The sequence below is a fragment of the Myotis lucifugus genome, unplaced genomic scaffold, assembly GCF_000147115.1.
Source record: "Myotis lucifugus unplaced genomic scaffold, Myoluc2.0 scaffold_1055, whole genome shotgun sequence".
Taxonomy (NCBI): domain Eukaryota; kingdom Metazoa; phylum Chordata; class Mammalia; order Chiroptera; family Vespertilionidae; genus Myotis; species Myotis lucifugus.
The window spans coordinates 8,208-25,178 of record NW_005872103.1 but is presented as its reverse complement, the minus strand read 5'-3'; the positions used below and the strand labels follow the sequence as shown (position 1 = coordinate 25,178).

General features: G+C 50.3%; 1 protein-coding gene across 3 annotated transcripts in view; it reads right to left on the bottom strand.

Moving 5' to 3' along the window:
- LOC102435927 (HLA class I histocompatibility antigen, B-67 alpha chain-like) overlaps nucleotides 1-14,365 on the bottom strand; it is a 61,752-nt gene extending 47,387 nt beyond the window's left edge. Inside the window, exons 1-6 of one of the 3 annotated variants that reach the window (XM_023747921.1) lie at nucleotides 14,261-14,363; nucleotides 13,860-14,144; nucleotides 13,319-13,594; nucleotides 12,453-12,728; nucleotides 12,142-12,329; nucleotides 11,692-11,993 (exon numbers count right to left, since the gene is read on the bottom strand). In XM_023747921.1, coding sequence (XP_023603689.1) covers nucleotides 12,190-12,329; nucleotides 12,453-12,728; nucleotides 13,319-13,594; nucleotides 13,860-14,144; nucleotides 14,261-14,336 — 1,053 coding nt within the window. In that variant the 5' untranslated portion in view covers nucleotides 14,337-14,363 and the 3' untranslated portion in view covers nucleotides 11,692-11,993; nucleotides 12,142-12,189. Of the gene's footprint in view, nucleotides 1-11,691; nucleotides 11,994-12,141; nucleotides 12,330-12,452; nucleotides 12,729-13,318; nucleotides 13,595-13,859; nucleotides 14,145-14,260 lie in introns of those variants that run through there. The other 2 variants (XM_023747922.1, XM_023747923.1) reach the window with 2 other exon arrangements.
- Nucleotides 14,366-16,971: the final 2,606 nt, after the last annotated feature.

Sequence of the window (16,971 nt, the reverse complement as noted above, 5' to 3'; positions counted from 1 at the left end):
AATTTCACACTTTCAAATTAGCTTTCAAACCTTCTTTCTATGTCCTTCAAAAATGCATAACCATGCCTCAGACTTTCCATTAAGTATTTCTCTTACTTTCAAGAAAGTATTCATCAACATTTCAGTATTGTTTAACCCAGCAATGCTCCAAAGTCTTTAAGTGAATAAAGACTTTGGAAAATTATATATAGGTATACGAGGCTGGAGAAAATGCAGGGGGAGGAGAGAATAGGCCCCACAGCCTGTTCCCAGGCTTCTAGCCACTTGGATTTTAAAGTTGCCGCATTTTTCCTAGAGGTAATGATCTCAGTTTCTGATAATAGCCAGACTGTTGAGTAAACCTGTGCAGTAGTAAGATGCAATGTAGAGGTGAGGTGGCTAATGGCTATGAGACTAATCTGTCAACCCCCATAATAGAGACTGAGGAGTGGACAAGGGTCCCAGCGAATTCAGAGAGGGCAGAATAAGTGGCCGCAGTGTCAATTAAAAAGGAGATCAGCTTACCTGTCGCCACAGTCGTTACCCAAGGCTCTGTCCTGGTGGTGTAAGTCTGTGGGGCCCTGATCTCGTCTTTGATTTTGGATATGGGTTTCCTCGTCTCTATTATTAAAGACCTTAAAGGTCAGGTTAACAAGGTCTTCTTGAGGGGTTTGTGGAAGTTTGCTTCACATGTCAGGGGAGTAAAGGTGGTGAGGTCAGTGGAAAAAGAAACCTGAGATGCCTCTCAATCTGTGTGAGGCTGGACATCTCAGGATTTGGGTAGGGACTGGGGAGAGGGCGGCTGCTGGTTAGGAGGATCTGAAGAGAAAGAGCCGAGGCGTTTTTCAATTTGAGAAAGATCAGAGAATGAAAAGGGAATGGCTACCTGGATAATACCCTCCCCCGCCACAACCTTGTGCAAAGGGAACTGGCCAGCCAGCTGTGAATTTTGTTGGTGGTCACGAGGGGGGCGGGGGTGGTGGAGATTCCGCGGAGAGTGCACAGGGGAAGGCAGGTGGTTAGAGGTCTCAGAGGGTAGAGCATGGGATGTGGATTCTACTACAGTGTTTTAAGGGGTGGCTGGGGCTGGTGAGGTGGAGATGAATGATCAGCTGGTGGAAAGAGTCAGAAGACAGAGAAAGGAGCTGAGAATCAGTTTGAGGGCAAAGAGGACTTTTCGATGAGATTTGATGGGTGGAACATGAATAGTAAAGCGAGGGGTGGGAGCAGAGGGGAAATAAAACCTGTTAGTAGGGATTTTGAAAGTTTCCCTTTCTGGTAGCAAAAATTATCCAGGTCTCGGAGGATATTAGAATCGAAAGTGCCATTTTTGGGCCATTTACATTGTGGCCAGGTAGAGCTTCTTTGGTTTGATGTAGCCAGAAAGACCAAAGGTCGAGAGAAACACACCCGAGGGGGTTTGGACCAAGAGGTCCCCACGACCGGAGGGAAGGCAGAGCAGAAATTGGGGAAAGAACAAGGAGCGGCCTCCTTTTCCCTCAGCCAACCTGTAGTGAGAGAGACGAGAAAAGGTTCCAAGATTGTCACCCTGAGACCTTTCCTGTGGAGTATAAGAGAATTCCTGGCCAGGTACCTGGGCTGTCGTAGAATGTACGAAACATGTAGCCGAGTAGATGGGAAACTCTGTAGACCCTAATCCCCTCCAGGTCACAGGGAGCGAGAGAAAAAAAGAGAGAGTGTGTTGGGAAAGTCCCTGAAGCCTACCGGTGGAAGGGAAACGATGAGATCCCACATGTCCTGGTACGACAGGGTTTGAGAGGTGTCCGGAGGAGGCCAATCAACTCAGAACCGTACCACCGAGCAGCCAGAGTAGGAGTCAGAAGCTCGGGCCTAGGTTCGAGGATCGTCCACACTCCTGTTCACCTCTCCCGGGTCTTCGGCACCAAAAATAAAAAATCAGACAGAGGCCGAAAAGCAGGACTACAGGCTTTATTAGAGGAGAAGGAACTGCTGGGCTGCCTTGCAAGGGGAGGACAGCAGCACATGCAGGGGTGGGCACGCCTTTTGAGGGGCGGAATGGGAAGGGGTGGGGGGCTTAGTGTACTCAGAGCACACTGATTGGTGGCTTACTGCATTGTCCATATAGGACAGGGCTTAGGGTATTTGGCAGGTGTGGATTGGTGGTCTAATGTATAGTCCATATAAGGTAAATGGTTAGTCACTCAGGTATTTCCGGGCTGCAGGTTATGTCATACTCCACCCACCAGTTGGGGGAAGGGAGGATCTATCAGATGGGACCTGCTCCCATGTTACACCTTGCTCATCTCCCTGGGAGACGCTGGGTTTTCATATTTGCTTCTGCGTTTTGTCTGTTATTGTGGCTGCAGCAGATTAAGAAATAAATGGCCTCACAGAAATGGGCAGGAGCAGTGTTGTTACTCACCTTTTCAGATAAGGGTGGATGGTAACCTGTGACAGTCACTACAACCACACAAGTGGAAGTTTCTGAAAAGGGCTTTGCAAAGTTGAACCTGAAACATTACTGCATATTTTCTGTTCTGTTCTGTCACAGTCCCCAGCGCTGTCTTGCTGGGTGGCTCTTGTCCCCATGCAGATTATGTAAAGTGATGCCTTGTGTCTCTAAGTCCTAGAGACCTTCCTGTGCTGATGCATTTAATCACATCATCAAAGCTCACAGGTGTTGCTGTTCCCACAGAGCCCCCTAGAAAAGCGTGTCAGCACTGGGGAGCAGTCTAGCTCAGGTGATGGGACACACCTCTTCCAACATTCTGGTTTTCTCTTGGGGACCGACATTTTATCAAGACAACAGGACTGTCAGTTGTCAATTGCAAAGTGATTTTCCCTGAAGAGAGAACCTCACATTCATTTCCAAGGCCTGTGGGAAGTGACTGAGGAGGTGACTCAGCTGTGAATGCAGCAAGCAGAACTGATAAGCATGGTCAGACCCACCCACCAGGACTCAAAACATCTCATTGCCTGACAATAGCTGACATCTGCTTTCTCCCAGGCCTGACCATAGCTGCATTCTGTTCCCAGCCTAACCCCAGCCCCTTCCCTTTATAGTCCTGCCCCCTGCACCTTGACTAAAGACAGGATTTGATGCTTGTAAGCCCCCCACCTTCTTGGTTGGCAGGCCTTCTCAATAAATGCCTAATATGATTCAACCCTGCCTTCATTATTGGACATAGCAACAGGCAGGCCGAGCCCACTCGGGGGTTTCCTGGTAACATATTTTGGCGACTCTAGACGGGACACCCTCTTCTGAGCCCTAAGGTAAGACCCTTCAGGGAGAGCCAAAGGACTCGGGGTGGTTTGCCTGGACTTAGGTAACTTTTTTTCCCCTGTGGAAAACTTCTTGCAGGCACCTGTGGAAACTCCCTAGCAGCTGCCAAGTTATTTAACTTGGGACTTTCCTTAAGTGCTTACAGACTCTTCTAGTCACTTGGCTCTCGGTTGAATCAGTGTTCTGTGCGTGCCTGTTCTCTAAGTCGGGAGCACTGTGAGCCAGGAGCAGGATATTTAAGGTACCTTCTGTTTCTGCTCTCTGTGTGGGTGTTGAACAACTCGAAATGTGCCTCGACCTGCACAGAGGTTCAGGATCTGCAGGAGAGGCCGACGCACACATGAAAATGCTACACAAAAATGTGAATTATTAAGGGGTGGGGCCAGGTGGAGTCTCTGTTTTGAAGAGGCACACCAAGATCTGGCCTAGTCCACTTTTTATTCAGTTTTAGATACACATCTTGCCCTCAGTAAAGCACAGCAGTCATATAGCAGACAGACACTCTCTAAGGTCAGTAAAGATCAGTAAGGTTCAGTAAACATTTACTTGGAGGCTATCAGGTCAGGAAATTGCTTCAAGCCACCTTGACCTCAACACGAACAATTGGTGCGTAGCATTAGCCTCCCGCGTTCCTTGGTGCACACTCATGACAGTGCTGGTATGCGGTGGCTTCTGGCAGAAATGCATGGGAAATGCACAGGCAACCCCACCTGGCAGCCCACGGACCGCATTCTGACTGTAAGTCCTGGGCACTGTAGGACATCTTCTGACAGACCCATAGAAAGGACTTTGACTTCTTTTAGAAATACTGGCAATAAAAATCAGGGGAAAAAGCATTTAATTATAGGACTGAATGAACTAAAAATAATTGTAGTTTTTGTCATTAAAAAAATATTACTGATTTTTAACCTTCTTGTTTTCCAGACATAAGGGACCTTGTTTCTTTTCTTAAAGCATTTTTGTAAATTTTACTTTCATAAGCAATATTGAGGCCTTTATATTTTTCTCTGTACCTGATCTCTCCAGAATTTGGAAACTCTTAATGAGTGAGTATTATTGTTCTCATGGCAATGTGTTTGTTTGCATAAGTCCAATAAGAATCTGATTTCTTCATAACAGGACATAAGCCAATTTCCAATTGTGGTTTTATTAACCAAAACTTTACTGGAATGTCATGTCTGAGAGAGATATGCCAGGACTCTGGATGTCACCAGAAAGCTCTAAGGAATAAAGATTGACTTTGAAGTCTATAAGCCCCTTGGATAAATAGCCTGGTACCTTGCTTAGTCATGTGGTTCATTATGGTCTTTCCAGGTAAGGAACGAAGGTTGCTTTCCTGAGAGATGGCATGAAAGGAACCACAAGACACCCATGGGGACCTCAACTTGAGGAATGAACCCTGATTCTGTAGGTATTGCAGGCAAAGCCTAATGGCAACTGTGTAGCTTGGCTTCTTTGACCTGGGAGTAAACTTTCTCATGAGATTCCAGGAAAGCACTTTAAAAAAAAAATAGCCTATGTAATCAATTGTTATTCTTGTTGTGTTCATGCAAATGATTAGGCCAAATTGAAACTACACTTAATACAATAAATAAATTGGTCTTAATATCTCTTTAATGAAAACGTGGGTGATTTCAATAGGGAAGTATAAGAATTGAAATGTTTTTCCCTTCCACCAGACTATTTGTCATAATTCTTGCTGTTCTAACATTTGCTTGATAATACTAAATTTTATAACACAGTTTCTGTCCACCAGGTTACTAACCCTACTCAGACCTAGGAAATACCACCTCTAGGCACCTCCTTCTGTGCCCAGGCAAAATCATCCCTTTGACAGAGAGAAAGGATCTCTTGGCTCTGAGAGAAACCTTTGACCCTCCTCAGCAGGAAGTAGTTTCAGAAGAGACCCGAGGCCCCCTTTCCCTGAAAGAATTCAGAGCCAAGATCCTTGAGGGGGAATATGGTAGGCAGTTAGAGAGACAGAAGCAGAGCAAGGATGATGGGCCAAGTGAAGGAGAAATGAATAGGCTACCTGCTCTGAAGCTGGCAATGAAGAAATCTGTATAGAACTGACATTTACATTTTGCTGAGTAGGAGTTGGAACACCTATTGATAATATATAGAATTAGTCCATTAACTAATTGGAAAAAATTATAGTTTTGGTAATAGAAGGCATAAAGATGCATTTTGAAAGAAAAAGAAAGTAGATCATCAAACTGAAATGGACTAGGCAAGTTACAGAGGGTTCGTGTAAGTTGCAGAAGTTGCAGAGGGTCTGTGCATGTTAAAAAAGAATTAGAGTTGCGGAAGGGATATAAAGAAAGATATATGACAGGAAGAAAGAATATTGGAGTAGGAATATCTAAGAAAGGAATGGAAAAGAAGTTCTATAGTGTTGGAAATAGAAGGCATAGGTATAGAGATACAAATGAAGAAAGTGAGTTAAAGTTATAAGGTTTGTGAAAGTCATAGAAGGGTTTGTGTAAAGAAATCTTAAAAAGAAATTATAGGTATATTGAATAATAAATCTAATTCGATAAATGAATCTAAAGTAAACTAATACAGAATTTGTTTGATTCTTTTCCAGTCTTTTAATTAAAAAAATAAAATTTAGTATAGTATAAAGTTGGTAGATACTAGTATCAACTAATCTACTTAATCAAAGTGGGGGACTTAAAATCTGATAGATAGAGCACCTGAATTAATCTGAAAAATAATCATATTATTTTAAATCTTAGAACACATATACTTATGTGTGTTAAGTTTTTCTTAAGTTTCCTTTCCAAGGCCTGTGTGAAGCAAGTGAGGAGGTGACTCAGCTGTGAATCCAGCAAGCAAAACCAATAAGCATGGTCAGACCGACCCACCAGGACCGAAAACATCATCCCATTAACATCCTTCAGCAACATCATCTCATCGCCTAATTCCATTCCCAGCCTCACCTTAGCCCCTTCCCCCTTATAATCCTGCCCCCTGCACCTGCTGGAATGCAGGACTTGATGCTTGTAAGCGCCCTGTCTTCTTGGTTGACTGGCCTCCTCAACAAACACCTTATAATGATCCAAAGGCTTATATGATCCAACCCTGCCTTTGTGATTGGACACAGTGACAGGCAGCCTGGGCCCAACAGGGGTTTCCCCAGTAACAACACTTTGGAAGGTAACAGAAGTGTTTTGTGTGAACTTCCTGGGTCATCATATGACATATTTTACTTTTTTGCTCTCCATTTTTATTAAGAACAGTTAATAAATTAATCCATCGGTATAACAAATTATATATATATCAATTGTTCCAATTGATTTTTTAGAGAGAGAAGAGGGAGAGGGAGAGGCAGAGATAGAAACATCAGTGAGAGAAACATCAACATTGATCAGCTGCTTCCAGCACAAACCCTGCTGGGGTTCAAGCCTGCAACCCTGGCATATGCCCTGACCTGGAATCAAACTGGTGACCGTTTGGTGCATGAATTGATGCTCAACCACTGAATGAACCACACTGGCCACTCCTATATCTTCTTTTTAAAAAATACCTTTTATTTTTAAATTACAGTTGATGTACAAGATTGTATTAGTTTCAGGTGTACAACTCTGTGATTAGACATTCATATAACTTATACAGTGATTGCCCCATCTAGTACCATGCGACATCACATGTAGTTGTTACAATATCATTGACTGTATTCCCTCTAATTTTCCTCCCCATGACCACACTGTAAGGACCATGTTGTATTTCCTCCTCCTTCACCTCCTTTACCCGGTCCCTCCCCACTGCCCTCCGGCAGCCAGCAGCCTGCTCTCTGTGTCTCTGAGTCTGTTTCTGTTGTAGGATTGTGTTTGGCTTGATTCCAGGCAGCTCTGAATGCTGGTTTTTCTGGAGTGTAGCTGTAATTTTTATGTGATTGTGGTGCGATGTGAGTATTGCATTTACCCTCACCACAATCTTTACCAGAATCCATTTTTAAAATATCGATTGAAGGATGAGGTTTTAGAAAAGATAATAATTTAAAATCCTTCAGCCATGTTGTGTTTTTTCTTATTTTTTTGTTTTTATTGATTTCAGACATAGATTTCAGAGAGGGAGAGAGAGAGAAAAAAACATCAATGATGAGAGAATCATTAATCAGCTGCCTCCTGCACAACTCCTACTGGGGAATCCAGCCTGCAACCCAGGCATATGCCCTGACCTTATGGTTCATAGGTTGACCCTTAAAGACAGAGCCATGACATCTGGGCTCAACCCTGTCATTTTAAAGCAAAACTGGTTTTGTTCTCTGTCTGTCTGTCTGTCTTCTCTCTGCAGGTCAGTGCTGGGGAAGAGGAACGACTATGGAGGTCAGATGTCAGCCCATTCGTGCTGAGCTTGGACTCAGCGCCCATGTCAGCAGAGTGAAAAGGCAATGGTGTCCTTCATCTCCTGCAAATAGTGTTGACTCCCCCTCCCCCACATCCTGGGAAAGGCTTTTAGATACTTCAGGGGTTCCACAGACCGCACTTAGAGAAAGGTTGTTCTGCATAAACCAGAGGAGGTCTCCCTATGGCCCTGGCCCTTCTCTCCTCTTTTCTTTGCAGAATCACTCTCCCTGAGGTGGACTCCCTGCACCTCCCAAACTGAGCTTAAAACATTGCTCCAGGGATGTTCTAGAAAAGAGCTCACCCCTGAAAATTTAGTGCCTTCAGTCTGGGAGGGTGGTGGAGGGATAGGCGTGTCTCCTTTGAGACAGGGAACAGTTTGTGCCTGAAGACACCAGGCCCCCAGACACCTACTATGGTTTCTACACCCCAGCTGAGTGTGCGCTCACATCCCAGACAGAAATCTGACATGGTCTGTAAGAGAAGTCACACTGGCTTCATCTAGATGGGTGGTGTCAGGAGGGGCAGCTCTATGGGTGGGCAGCTCAGTGACCATCTAGAGACAAGGCCGCCTGCAGTGAGGGTGGAGGGGCCACTGGGGAGAAGCAGCCTCGCTGCCAGGAGCCAGCGCAGGCAGCTGTGTGGTCCTCTGGGAGCTGCGCGGGGCCCTGTGTGTGTCTGTGTTTAGAAGCAGGGAGTGGGTGTTGCTCTGTCTTCCTTGTCAGGGCCTCAGGGCAGCCGTGGCTGAGGGAACGCTCTGAGAGGTGACTTGTGTCCAGCAGGAGAGGAACCCAGCCCAGCTGTGAGCTCCGGGCCAGCTCCCGACAGCACTGAGGCCTCGTGTGTCAGACCAGTTCCCGTGGGGGCTGCTTCTCCTTCTCTCTCAAGTCCAATATCTAAAAGCATCCACCACCCAATCCACAAGTAACGCACATGAGGAAACAATGTGGAAAAGAAGAAATGCAAATGTCAAACACGTATATTTGTAATAAACACATGTGAACAAGAATCAGAATGTGGAATAAGAAAAATAGGAATAAAATTAAAATCCATCGGTTTGGGAAAGAAGAAAGGAAATGATGGGAATATCGGCCAGAAGGAGGGGAAACACACTGTGGTAAAGACGGAAGGAACTGAATGGACACAATTTCTAAAGGAAGCTTTTGCAAAAAGTCTCAGCAATTCAATGTGCTCACATTCGCTGGGCTGGTGTGCTCAGTTGGTTGAGCATCGACCTATGATCCAGGAGGTCAAAGTATGATTTCCCATCAGGGCACATGCCCTGGGGGCCACTACCATCCCCAGTAGGGGGCGTGCAGGAGGCAGCTGTTCAATGATTCTCATCATTGATGTTTCTATCTCTCCCCCTCCCTTGTCTGAAATCAATAAAAATATATTTAAAGAAATAATAAATGTGCTTACATTATGACATAGAAATGTCTTTTTTAGGCATTTATTTAAAGAAGATAGTCACACGTGTCCTGAATATATACATATTGAAGGCTGTTTCTCCTATTGTGGTTATAAACCGACAGAATAGGATGTGTGTAAGCTCTCTAACCCCTGTCACCATGGTAACTGTGGGAGGGGAGCGCTTACTGAGTCTCAGGCACTCACCCCCTGGGACCCACATGGATGGTCAAACTGACTCTGCAGCGCAAACCCACAAGACACCAGGAGAGGGTGCTGTCGGGGGGACGGGGAAGAGGAGCTAAGCGCATTGGCCACGAATTTTCAATTGTACTGTACATGAGCGCCCACACAAGGTATTTTGTGGAAGAGCCACACTCAAGGGGCCAAAGAGCCGCATGTGGCTCTTGAGCCGCAGTTTGCCGACCACTGGGCTAGACCATCTGGGTGTTAGGGCCCTTGATGTTTGCACACCCTCCAAGGCCCTGAAACACCCATTTCTCAGAGGGTCACCACCCGTAGGCGGCGCAGGAATGACTGGGAATGGATGGAAGGCATCAGAGCAGCGCGCTGTGCCCCTGAGCCTCCCAGTGCTCCCTGTCAGTTACACCTGTAGCTCTTCTAGAAGCTCCTGCGGGCTCCCTGGGCCACACTGGCCTCCCGCGGAGGAGCACTGAGCAGCGTCACTGTGAATATCACAGCAACTGCCGTCCACAAGTTAGATCATCAATAGTCACGCCCAACAGCACAGGGTCCCAGGCACTCCACAACCCTTAAAATCAGCAGCAAGGGACAAAGAGCTAGGAGGCAGGAAGCAGGACATGGCACGTCTGCATCAAGTGAGCGTCCCCTGAGGCGGGGACACAGAGAGAGAAATGGAGGGCAGCATGTGGGAGTGGTAACGGCCCCGCCAGCGTTGGGGTGCTGTGTGGCCTCTGGTCTCAGGGGAACTCACAGGGAGGCCTTGCAGGGGAGAACATGCCACAGGCCAGGGGGTGACTCTGCGGGACACGCACTGTGGAGACACCAGCTCGGGCCAGGGGGACAGTGACCATGGCCGCGGAGATGGACCCCAAGATGGCAAAGCTCATGTTACACTCCGAGTGGGAGCAGAACCCCGTGTCTACATTTCAGTGACAAAATAGAAACCCAAGGGGCACCTCTATACCTGGCACCTTCCACACTGTCTCACAGGGTTTATCCATCCCATCAGCCAAATTAGAGGGTCAACTGTGTAAAAAAAAATGCAGGTGTGAGAAGCAACTCGCTGACAACCCAGCTCCTACATTAATTTTCTCTGTAACACGACAGAGTCTCACAGAAACAGGAATGGACTAAACATACAGAAAATGGGTAAAACAACCCTTCATTCTCCAATGTGTTTATCTTTCTCTAGAAAATAACATCTCCACTCACTCAGGAGTGATGTTACCCAAGTCCAACCTCAGACATGTGCCATTGGAAGGCGGGTATTGCTCATATCCACCCTGAGATTAAATTTACATACAATCTTCAATATTCCTTACAAACAAGGAGAGAGAGAGAGAGAGAGAGAGAAAGAGAGAGAGAGAGAGAGAGAGAGAGAGAGAGAGAGACTTCTTTCAACAGCTGCACTGCTCAAAGGAAAACGTATTTCCTGAATAATTCCAAGTAACTTTATTAACCTCCTTAGATTAGGAATTGACTTGAACATCTCCCAGGGCAGCATTCGTTTCACATTGATTGTTGGGGATTTTATATGATAAATGGTATTGATGAAATGATTACTGAATAAGGATCATGATTGATGATGTCACATATTTCTCATCTCAACTGTGATTTCAAGAACCCAGGAGTTCTAGGACCCCTCAGGAGCAGCAGGGAGGGGCTGACAGGGGAGAACAGGGCCCTAGAAGGAGGCAGGAGCAGGAGGAGCCTGAACACCCATCTCTCCACACCTTGGGGTCCTATGTGCAGGGAGCCTTGGGCCTGTGGGACAATGACGGGGAACATGTACCCTGTGGTGTCAGATGGGGGCACCTAGATAGTGAAACCATAACTCACACATGAAAACAGTAACAGGCATAATATGTACAAAATCCAAGAAACAACAAACACCCAGAAGATGGGTGCTTGCGCCCCATCCAGGCATCAGCCTAGGCTAGAGCCTAGGGCAGTAATGGCGAACCTATGACACGCGTGTCAGATGTGACAGGAAACTCAGTTTTTTGGTTGCGTTTTCTTTGTTAAATGGCATTTAAATATATAAAATAAATATCAAAAATATAAGTCTTTGTTTTACTATGGTTGCAAATATCAAAAAATTTCTATATGTGACACGGCTCCAGAGTTAAGTTAGGGTTTTTCAAAATGCTGACACTAGGATCTCAAAAGGTTCTCAATCACTGGCCTAGGGGCAGTCCAAGCCCAGGAAGCCGTCGCTGTCCAGGGTCCTAGAGATGCGCTGCATTAGGACACATTTCAAGGCTTCAGTGATGTCTGAGTTCCAGTGACCACAGGTCCTGGAGGAACAAAGTTCTACTGAGGGACAAGGTCAGAGGAGCAGAGAGGTGACCCCGCCGAAGAGTGACCACGTCAAAGCCCACGATGCACTGAGCACCACATGGGCACAGGCCCCGACCACACTCGGTCTTCAAAACATCTGTCCACACCTGGGACAGCTCAGCACAGAAAACACATGAGCTCTGGAAAGTTCTTGGTGTTTATATTTATTTCCCCTCAAAATGTACAATCTTCTTGAATTTACCCACCAATCCTTCATGGCAAGAAAGGAACAAAGTCACCTCCACAACCTCATTTCAGTGTGGAAGGAACAGCTTGAAGCTCAGAATATGAGAAAGTAAAGATAGCGATAGTGAGGGCCCGCCTCTGCTGACAGGAAAGTGTGATGAGCAGGGCGGGACCAGGCCCCATCAGAGGTTCTTGAGTCAGGAAGTGGGAGTATGAACACATCTTCCATCACTCAGTCCCCACAAGGCAGCTGCCTCATGCTGTGGAGGACAAGCATCATGAACAGATTCAGGTCAGTGGCTGTAACTGGTGACATTCTCACAGCCCACTTCATGCTCACAGTGTCCCACAGACTCCCCACAACCCAGTCCTCCCCTCTGCCCACCCCTCCCCACGGCAGGGTCTCACCTTTAGAAGCCGAGAGAGACACATCAGAGCCCTGGGCACTGTCACTGCCTAGAGTGCACACTCAGTCCCCACCCTTTCCCCATCTGAGCGCCTCCTCCCCCACATCACAGCTCCAGCCACAGCTCCCAGCAGAACCAGGCCCCCAGCGATGCCCATGATGATGAAGATGAAGGTGTGAGAAGGCGGCTCTGGGAGAAGAAGGGAAGGGAGGGTGAGGGCCCTGACCCCAGGCCTCAACCCCGACCCCACTGAGGTCCCCCAGGGCCCCTGCTGCCCTGAGAAGAGGCTCTGTGCCCACGGCCCCACCTCACCCCATCTCAGGGTCAGGGGCTCAGGCAGCCCCTCATGCTGCACATGGCATGTGTATCTCTGCTCCTCTCCAGGGGGCACCCCCACAGCCGCCCACTTCTGGAAGGTGCCGTCCCCCGCAGGCCTGGTCTCCACCAGCTCCATGTCCTGGGTCTGGTCCTCCCCGTCATGCTGCCAGGTCAGGCGGATGTCCGCAGGGTAGAAGCCCAGCGCCCAGCACCTCAGGGTGACCTCAAGGGCAGAGACAGGGTGGTGGGTCACGTGTGCCTTTGGAGGGTCTGAGGGGAGGAGAGAAAATGCAGAAACTTTGCATCTGCCATGAGACACTCCAGCAGCGCCCATGTGACCATCCTGAGAGTGGACAGATACCTGGGGTGGGGGAGGGAGCACACAGGCCACACACCAGCCTGTACAGAGGCACCTGGAAAGCCCTCCTAGTCTTTAGAAAGTTCTAGACTCCGAGTGACACAGCCCAGGGCTGGAGGGAGGTCTCTGAGGGAAGAAAAGGGATTTGTGGTCCTGACCTGGGTGGAGGCCATGTGACTCAGAAAAGCTGGGGTGAGGCCTCAGACAGTGGGTGTGGGCAGCGCACAAGGCCTGAGAGAGAAGGTTCCCGAAAGTCCCAGAGACCCTGTAGGGCCCATGGGAACCGCTGATGGGCTATTTCAGGGGGGTCTACCTGCCCCCCAGGAGAGCCTGCACCCCTAACTGTGGCTGAGAGGAGGGGGATCCCTCTGGTATCTGACCTGGACATCCAGGGGGCTCCCTCCCTGACCCAAGGAGGGGTGTCTGACACTGACCCCCTGTCCTATCTCCTTGTAGGAGCCCCAGCCCCGGGGAGAGGGGGCGGCCCCAGGGCCCCTGGTACCTGCGCGCTGCAGGGTCTCCTTCCCTTTTTCCAGGTAAATGCGGAGAAACTTCATGCAGGTTCCTTCCAGGTAGCTCCTCACAAGCTCTGCCACACCCTCCGCCTCCCACTTGCGCCTGGTGATCTGAGCCGCCATGTCGGCCGCGATCCAGGAGGTCAGGTCCTCGTTCAGGGCGATGTAGTCGGCGCCATCGTAGGCATATTGACTGTACCCGCGGAGGAGGCGCCCGTCTGGTCCCATCTCACAGCCAACAATCCTCTGGATGGTGTGAGACCCTGACCCCGCCCCGCGGTCAGCCCCGCCCCGCGGTCAGCCCCGCCCCGCGGTCAGCCCCGCCCCGCGGTCAGCCCCGCCCCGCCCGCCCCGCGGGGACTGGATCTAAAACTGAAAGTGAAATCGGGTCAAAGTCCCCGCGGCTCCTCCCGGGTGGGGGCCGGGCGGGTCCCGCCGCCTCCGGGTGACGCTCGGACCCGGACCCTCGGGGCGACCCCAGCCCTTCCGTGGGGAGGGGGGTCGTGACGGGCCCGGCGCGCGGCTCACCGTCCTCGCTCTGGTTGTAGTAGCCGCGCAGGATCTCCAGGCTCCGTCGGGAAGCCTGTGCGGCTTCCTTGTTGATCTGCGTGCTCCGGTCCCAATACCCCGGGTCCTCCCGCTCCAACCACGGCTGCTGCATCCACGGCGCCCGCGGCTCCTCCCTCGGATTCGGGGCGTCGCTGTCGAACCGCACGAACTGCGTGTCGTCCACGTAGCCGACGGAGAGGAAGCGGGGCTCCCCGCGGCCGGGCCGGCTCATGGCGGTTTGGAAATACCTCAGGGAGTGGGGACCTGGGGGGCGGACGGAGGGCAGGGCCGGGGCTGGACACGCGCCTTCTCGGCCCCGCGCCCCCGCCGGGTCCCCTCGCTCCTCCCCGCACCGCCGCCGCCTCCGACCCCGCACTCACCGGCCCAGCTGGGGGTCAGGACCAGCGCCCCCGAGAGCAGCAGGAGGAGGGTGAGGGGGGGGCTCAGGATCCGCATCCTTGGTGTCCCGGGACCTTCTGAGTCACAGTGGGTCCCTGGACATATTATAACCTGGAAACAGACAGCCAATGGAAGTGTGTGATGAGGCTGCGTCATGAGTATCCGGGAAGGAGGACACAACAGGGATGTGAGATGGAGAAGGGAACCCCAGGGAGAAGGGGAACCCCCAACACTGAGCTGCTCTGCTCCAGACTCCTCCCTGATGCTGAGACCTGAGAACCAAGCCTGGCCCTGGGACTGGGCCCCGCCCTCCTCCTGCAGGGGGCGCTCTGCCCACTGTCTCCCTGAAGGAGCATCAGGCTGGTGCTCTGAGCTCCACTTCACCCAGAACATGGAGGCGGCCCATTAAAGCTGTGGAAGCTTCTAAGTGAGTAACAAGGTCCCTCACATACAGCCTCAGGCGGCCATAGGCAGGCTCAGTGAGTAGCGTCCATCAGAGGCAGGGTCTTCATGCCCCTATAGGCCCCTGACACCATGTCCCAGTACAAGCAGGGAGACTCCAGTTTTTTAAAAATCCCAGAGTCACCAAGTGTCCTTTCCCTTCAGGAGCAGTGGGTGCAGCTTATGAAACTACAGTGCAGGTGGCACAGGAAGGGGACAGTGAGTCCCCATCACCCTCAGCTCCTGCACCTCCAGGTCTGTTCCTCCTCTCACCTCCCCCCTCGCTGCCTCAGGACACTGGCACCCCCCACACTGAGTTCTCAGGACCCCGTTCCCTCATCTGTGACACGGGACGGTGACAGGACCATGGGGAGGAGCACAGGGCAGGTGGTGGGAACTCAGGCCTCTGGACCACACAGCTCCGACCTGGAGTCAAGGTCACTCAGGAGTGAGCTCAGTGCTGCCTGGGGATGTCGCTTCCCACTCTGCGCCTCTGCTTCCCCCTGGGAGAGAGAAAAGTGGACGTTAATACAGAGCAGAGGTCAGGGGTGCTGTGAGCACCATGTGCCCTTCACGCTCACTGTGCTCACTCGGCTGCGACATGTGAGCCCTCACACAGAGTTCATAGGAGGAGCAGAGGCCACGGTGATGGTAGATGTGACTGGTTTCCTTGTGGGATCATCTGTGGCGACCTGGGATGAGAGGATAAAACATTACAATGTCCAATGGGAAGAACAGACCCGGCAGGTTACACCAGGCAAACTATTTGACAAAGAGAGATGATCTCTCCAGCAATTCCTCTCTCTCGCTTTGCTGCCTCACACACACAAAGTCACTCTCACCCTCACACAATAGGGAACACAGAGGGAAATGAGCCCCCAATCTCCCAGGGATCCGGAGACAATTGCAGCCCAAGGCAGGTATCAGGAGGAAACACACATGGTCCTGATATCACCGGGCCAGTGTGGCTCAGTGGTTGGGCATCCACCCATGCACCAAGGAGATGGCCAGTTCCATTGCCAATTGGGCACATGCCTAGGTTGCAGCTCAGTCCCCAGGGGGGTGCATTACGGAGGCAGCAGATGTGTCTCATCAATGTTTCTATCTCTCTCTTTCTCTCCTTCCGCTCTCTTTAAAAATCAATGAAACATATTTTTAAGTGGACTTTATATCATGTTATTATACCACAGATGACGATTGTGGGTGAATATCTGTGCATGTGTGTGTGTGAATGGACCTTATTTTATGTCAGAATTTTAAAGTAATCACCCAAATTCTACACATCAATTTCATCCATTTTACTATGGTTTTCACACCCAAGCCTCAAGCTCGGCCAGGTCTGAGAAGATTAGCAGACCCTTGTGCACATGGCTGAGGAGCTCAGTGGCCCTGGCCATCCTACCCTCGTCTCAGATCCCAAAGGGAGCCCCGTGCTCGGGTCCCTCACTGACGGGGACTCTAGGACACAGAGAGGTGCAGGAAGCCCAGTATTGGCAGGAATTCCACCCTGGGACACCCCCCAGCACATGCCCCCCCCCCCGCCAGCAGAGAGATCAGAAGCAGCTCAGACACGGGGGGGCGGGGGGGGCAGCGCCTGTCCTGCCCGATGGGACGACCCACCCCAGTTCCATGTCCCCTCCTGGAACCTCCCTCCTCTCCTGATTTCTGCCCTGAGGTCAGACACAAGGAAGACCTCACCTGGCTGTTCTTTGCTCTCGAGCTCTGGGCAGGGATGTGTCATTGAGGATGAGCCGGGTTCCCTGAGCCTACAGTTATAGGGACAGGGTTCATGAACCTGATCTTCCCACAGAGATGCCATTATCATGTCACCTGAGGCGTAGGGGACACTGTCTGTGTGGAGAGTGTGGTACATCTCCAAAGAGGAGCGACCTGATCCCCACTCAAATCTGTCCCAGCCACTGCGGTGATTATTGGTAATTTGGCCATTAATTTGTCCAATAGAGAAGGGAAACCCCAGGGAGAAGGGGAGTTCCTGGCACTCCTGAGTGGGCCTGAGGGTGAGTCACTGAGTGAGCTGGAGGACTCCTCCCCGTCCTGACCAGCAGAGCATTCTGACATGGATCCCATTGTGTGGAAAGCCAGCCCCATGGATTCCTGCGCCTCCACCGGGTTTGTGGGAAGCCAGCCCCAGGCCTATGGGATAATCTCCTACATCTGATACATCTAGACCTTCCTTCCTGCTGGCTGTCCTCCTGGCCCTCACCAGCAGCTGAACGATGGGCAGGAAAAG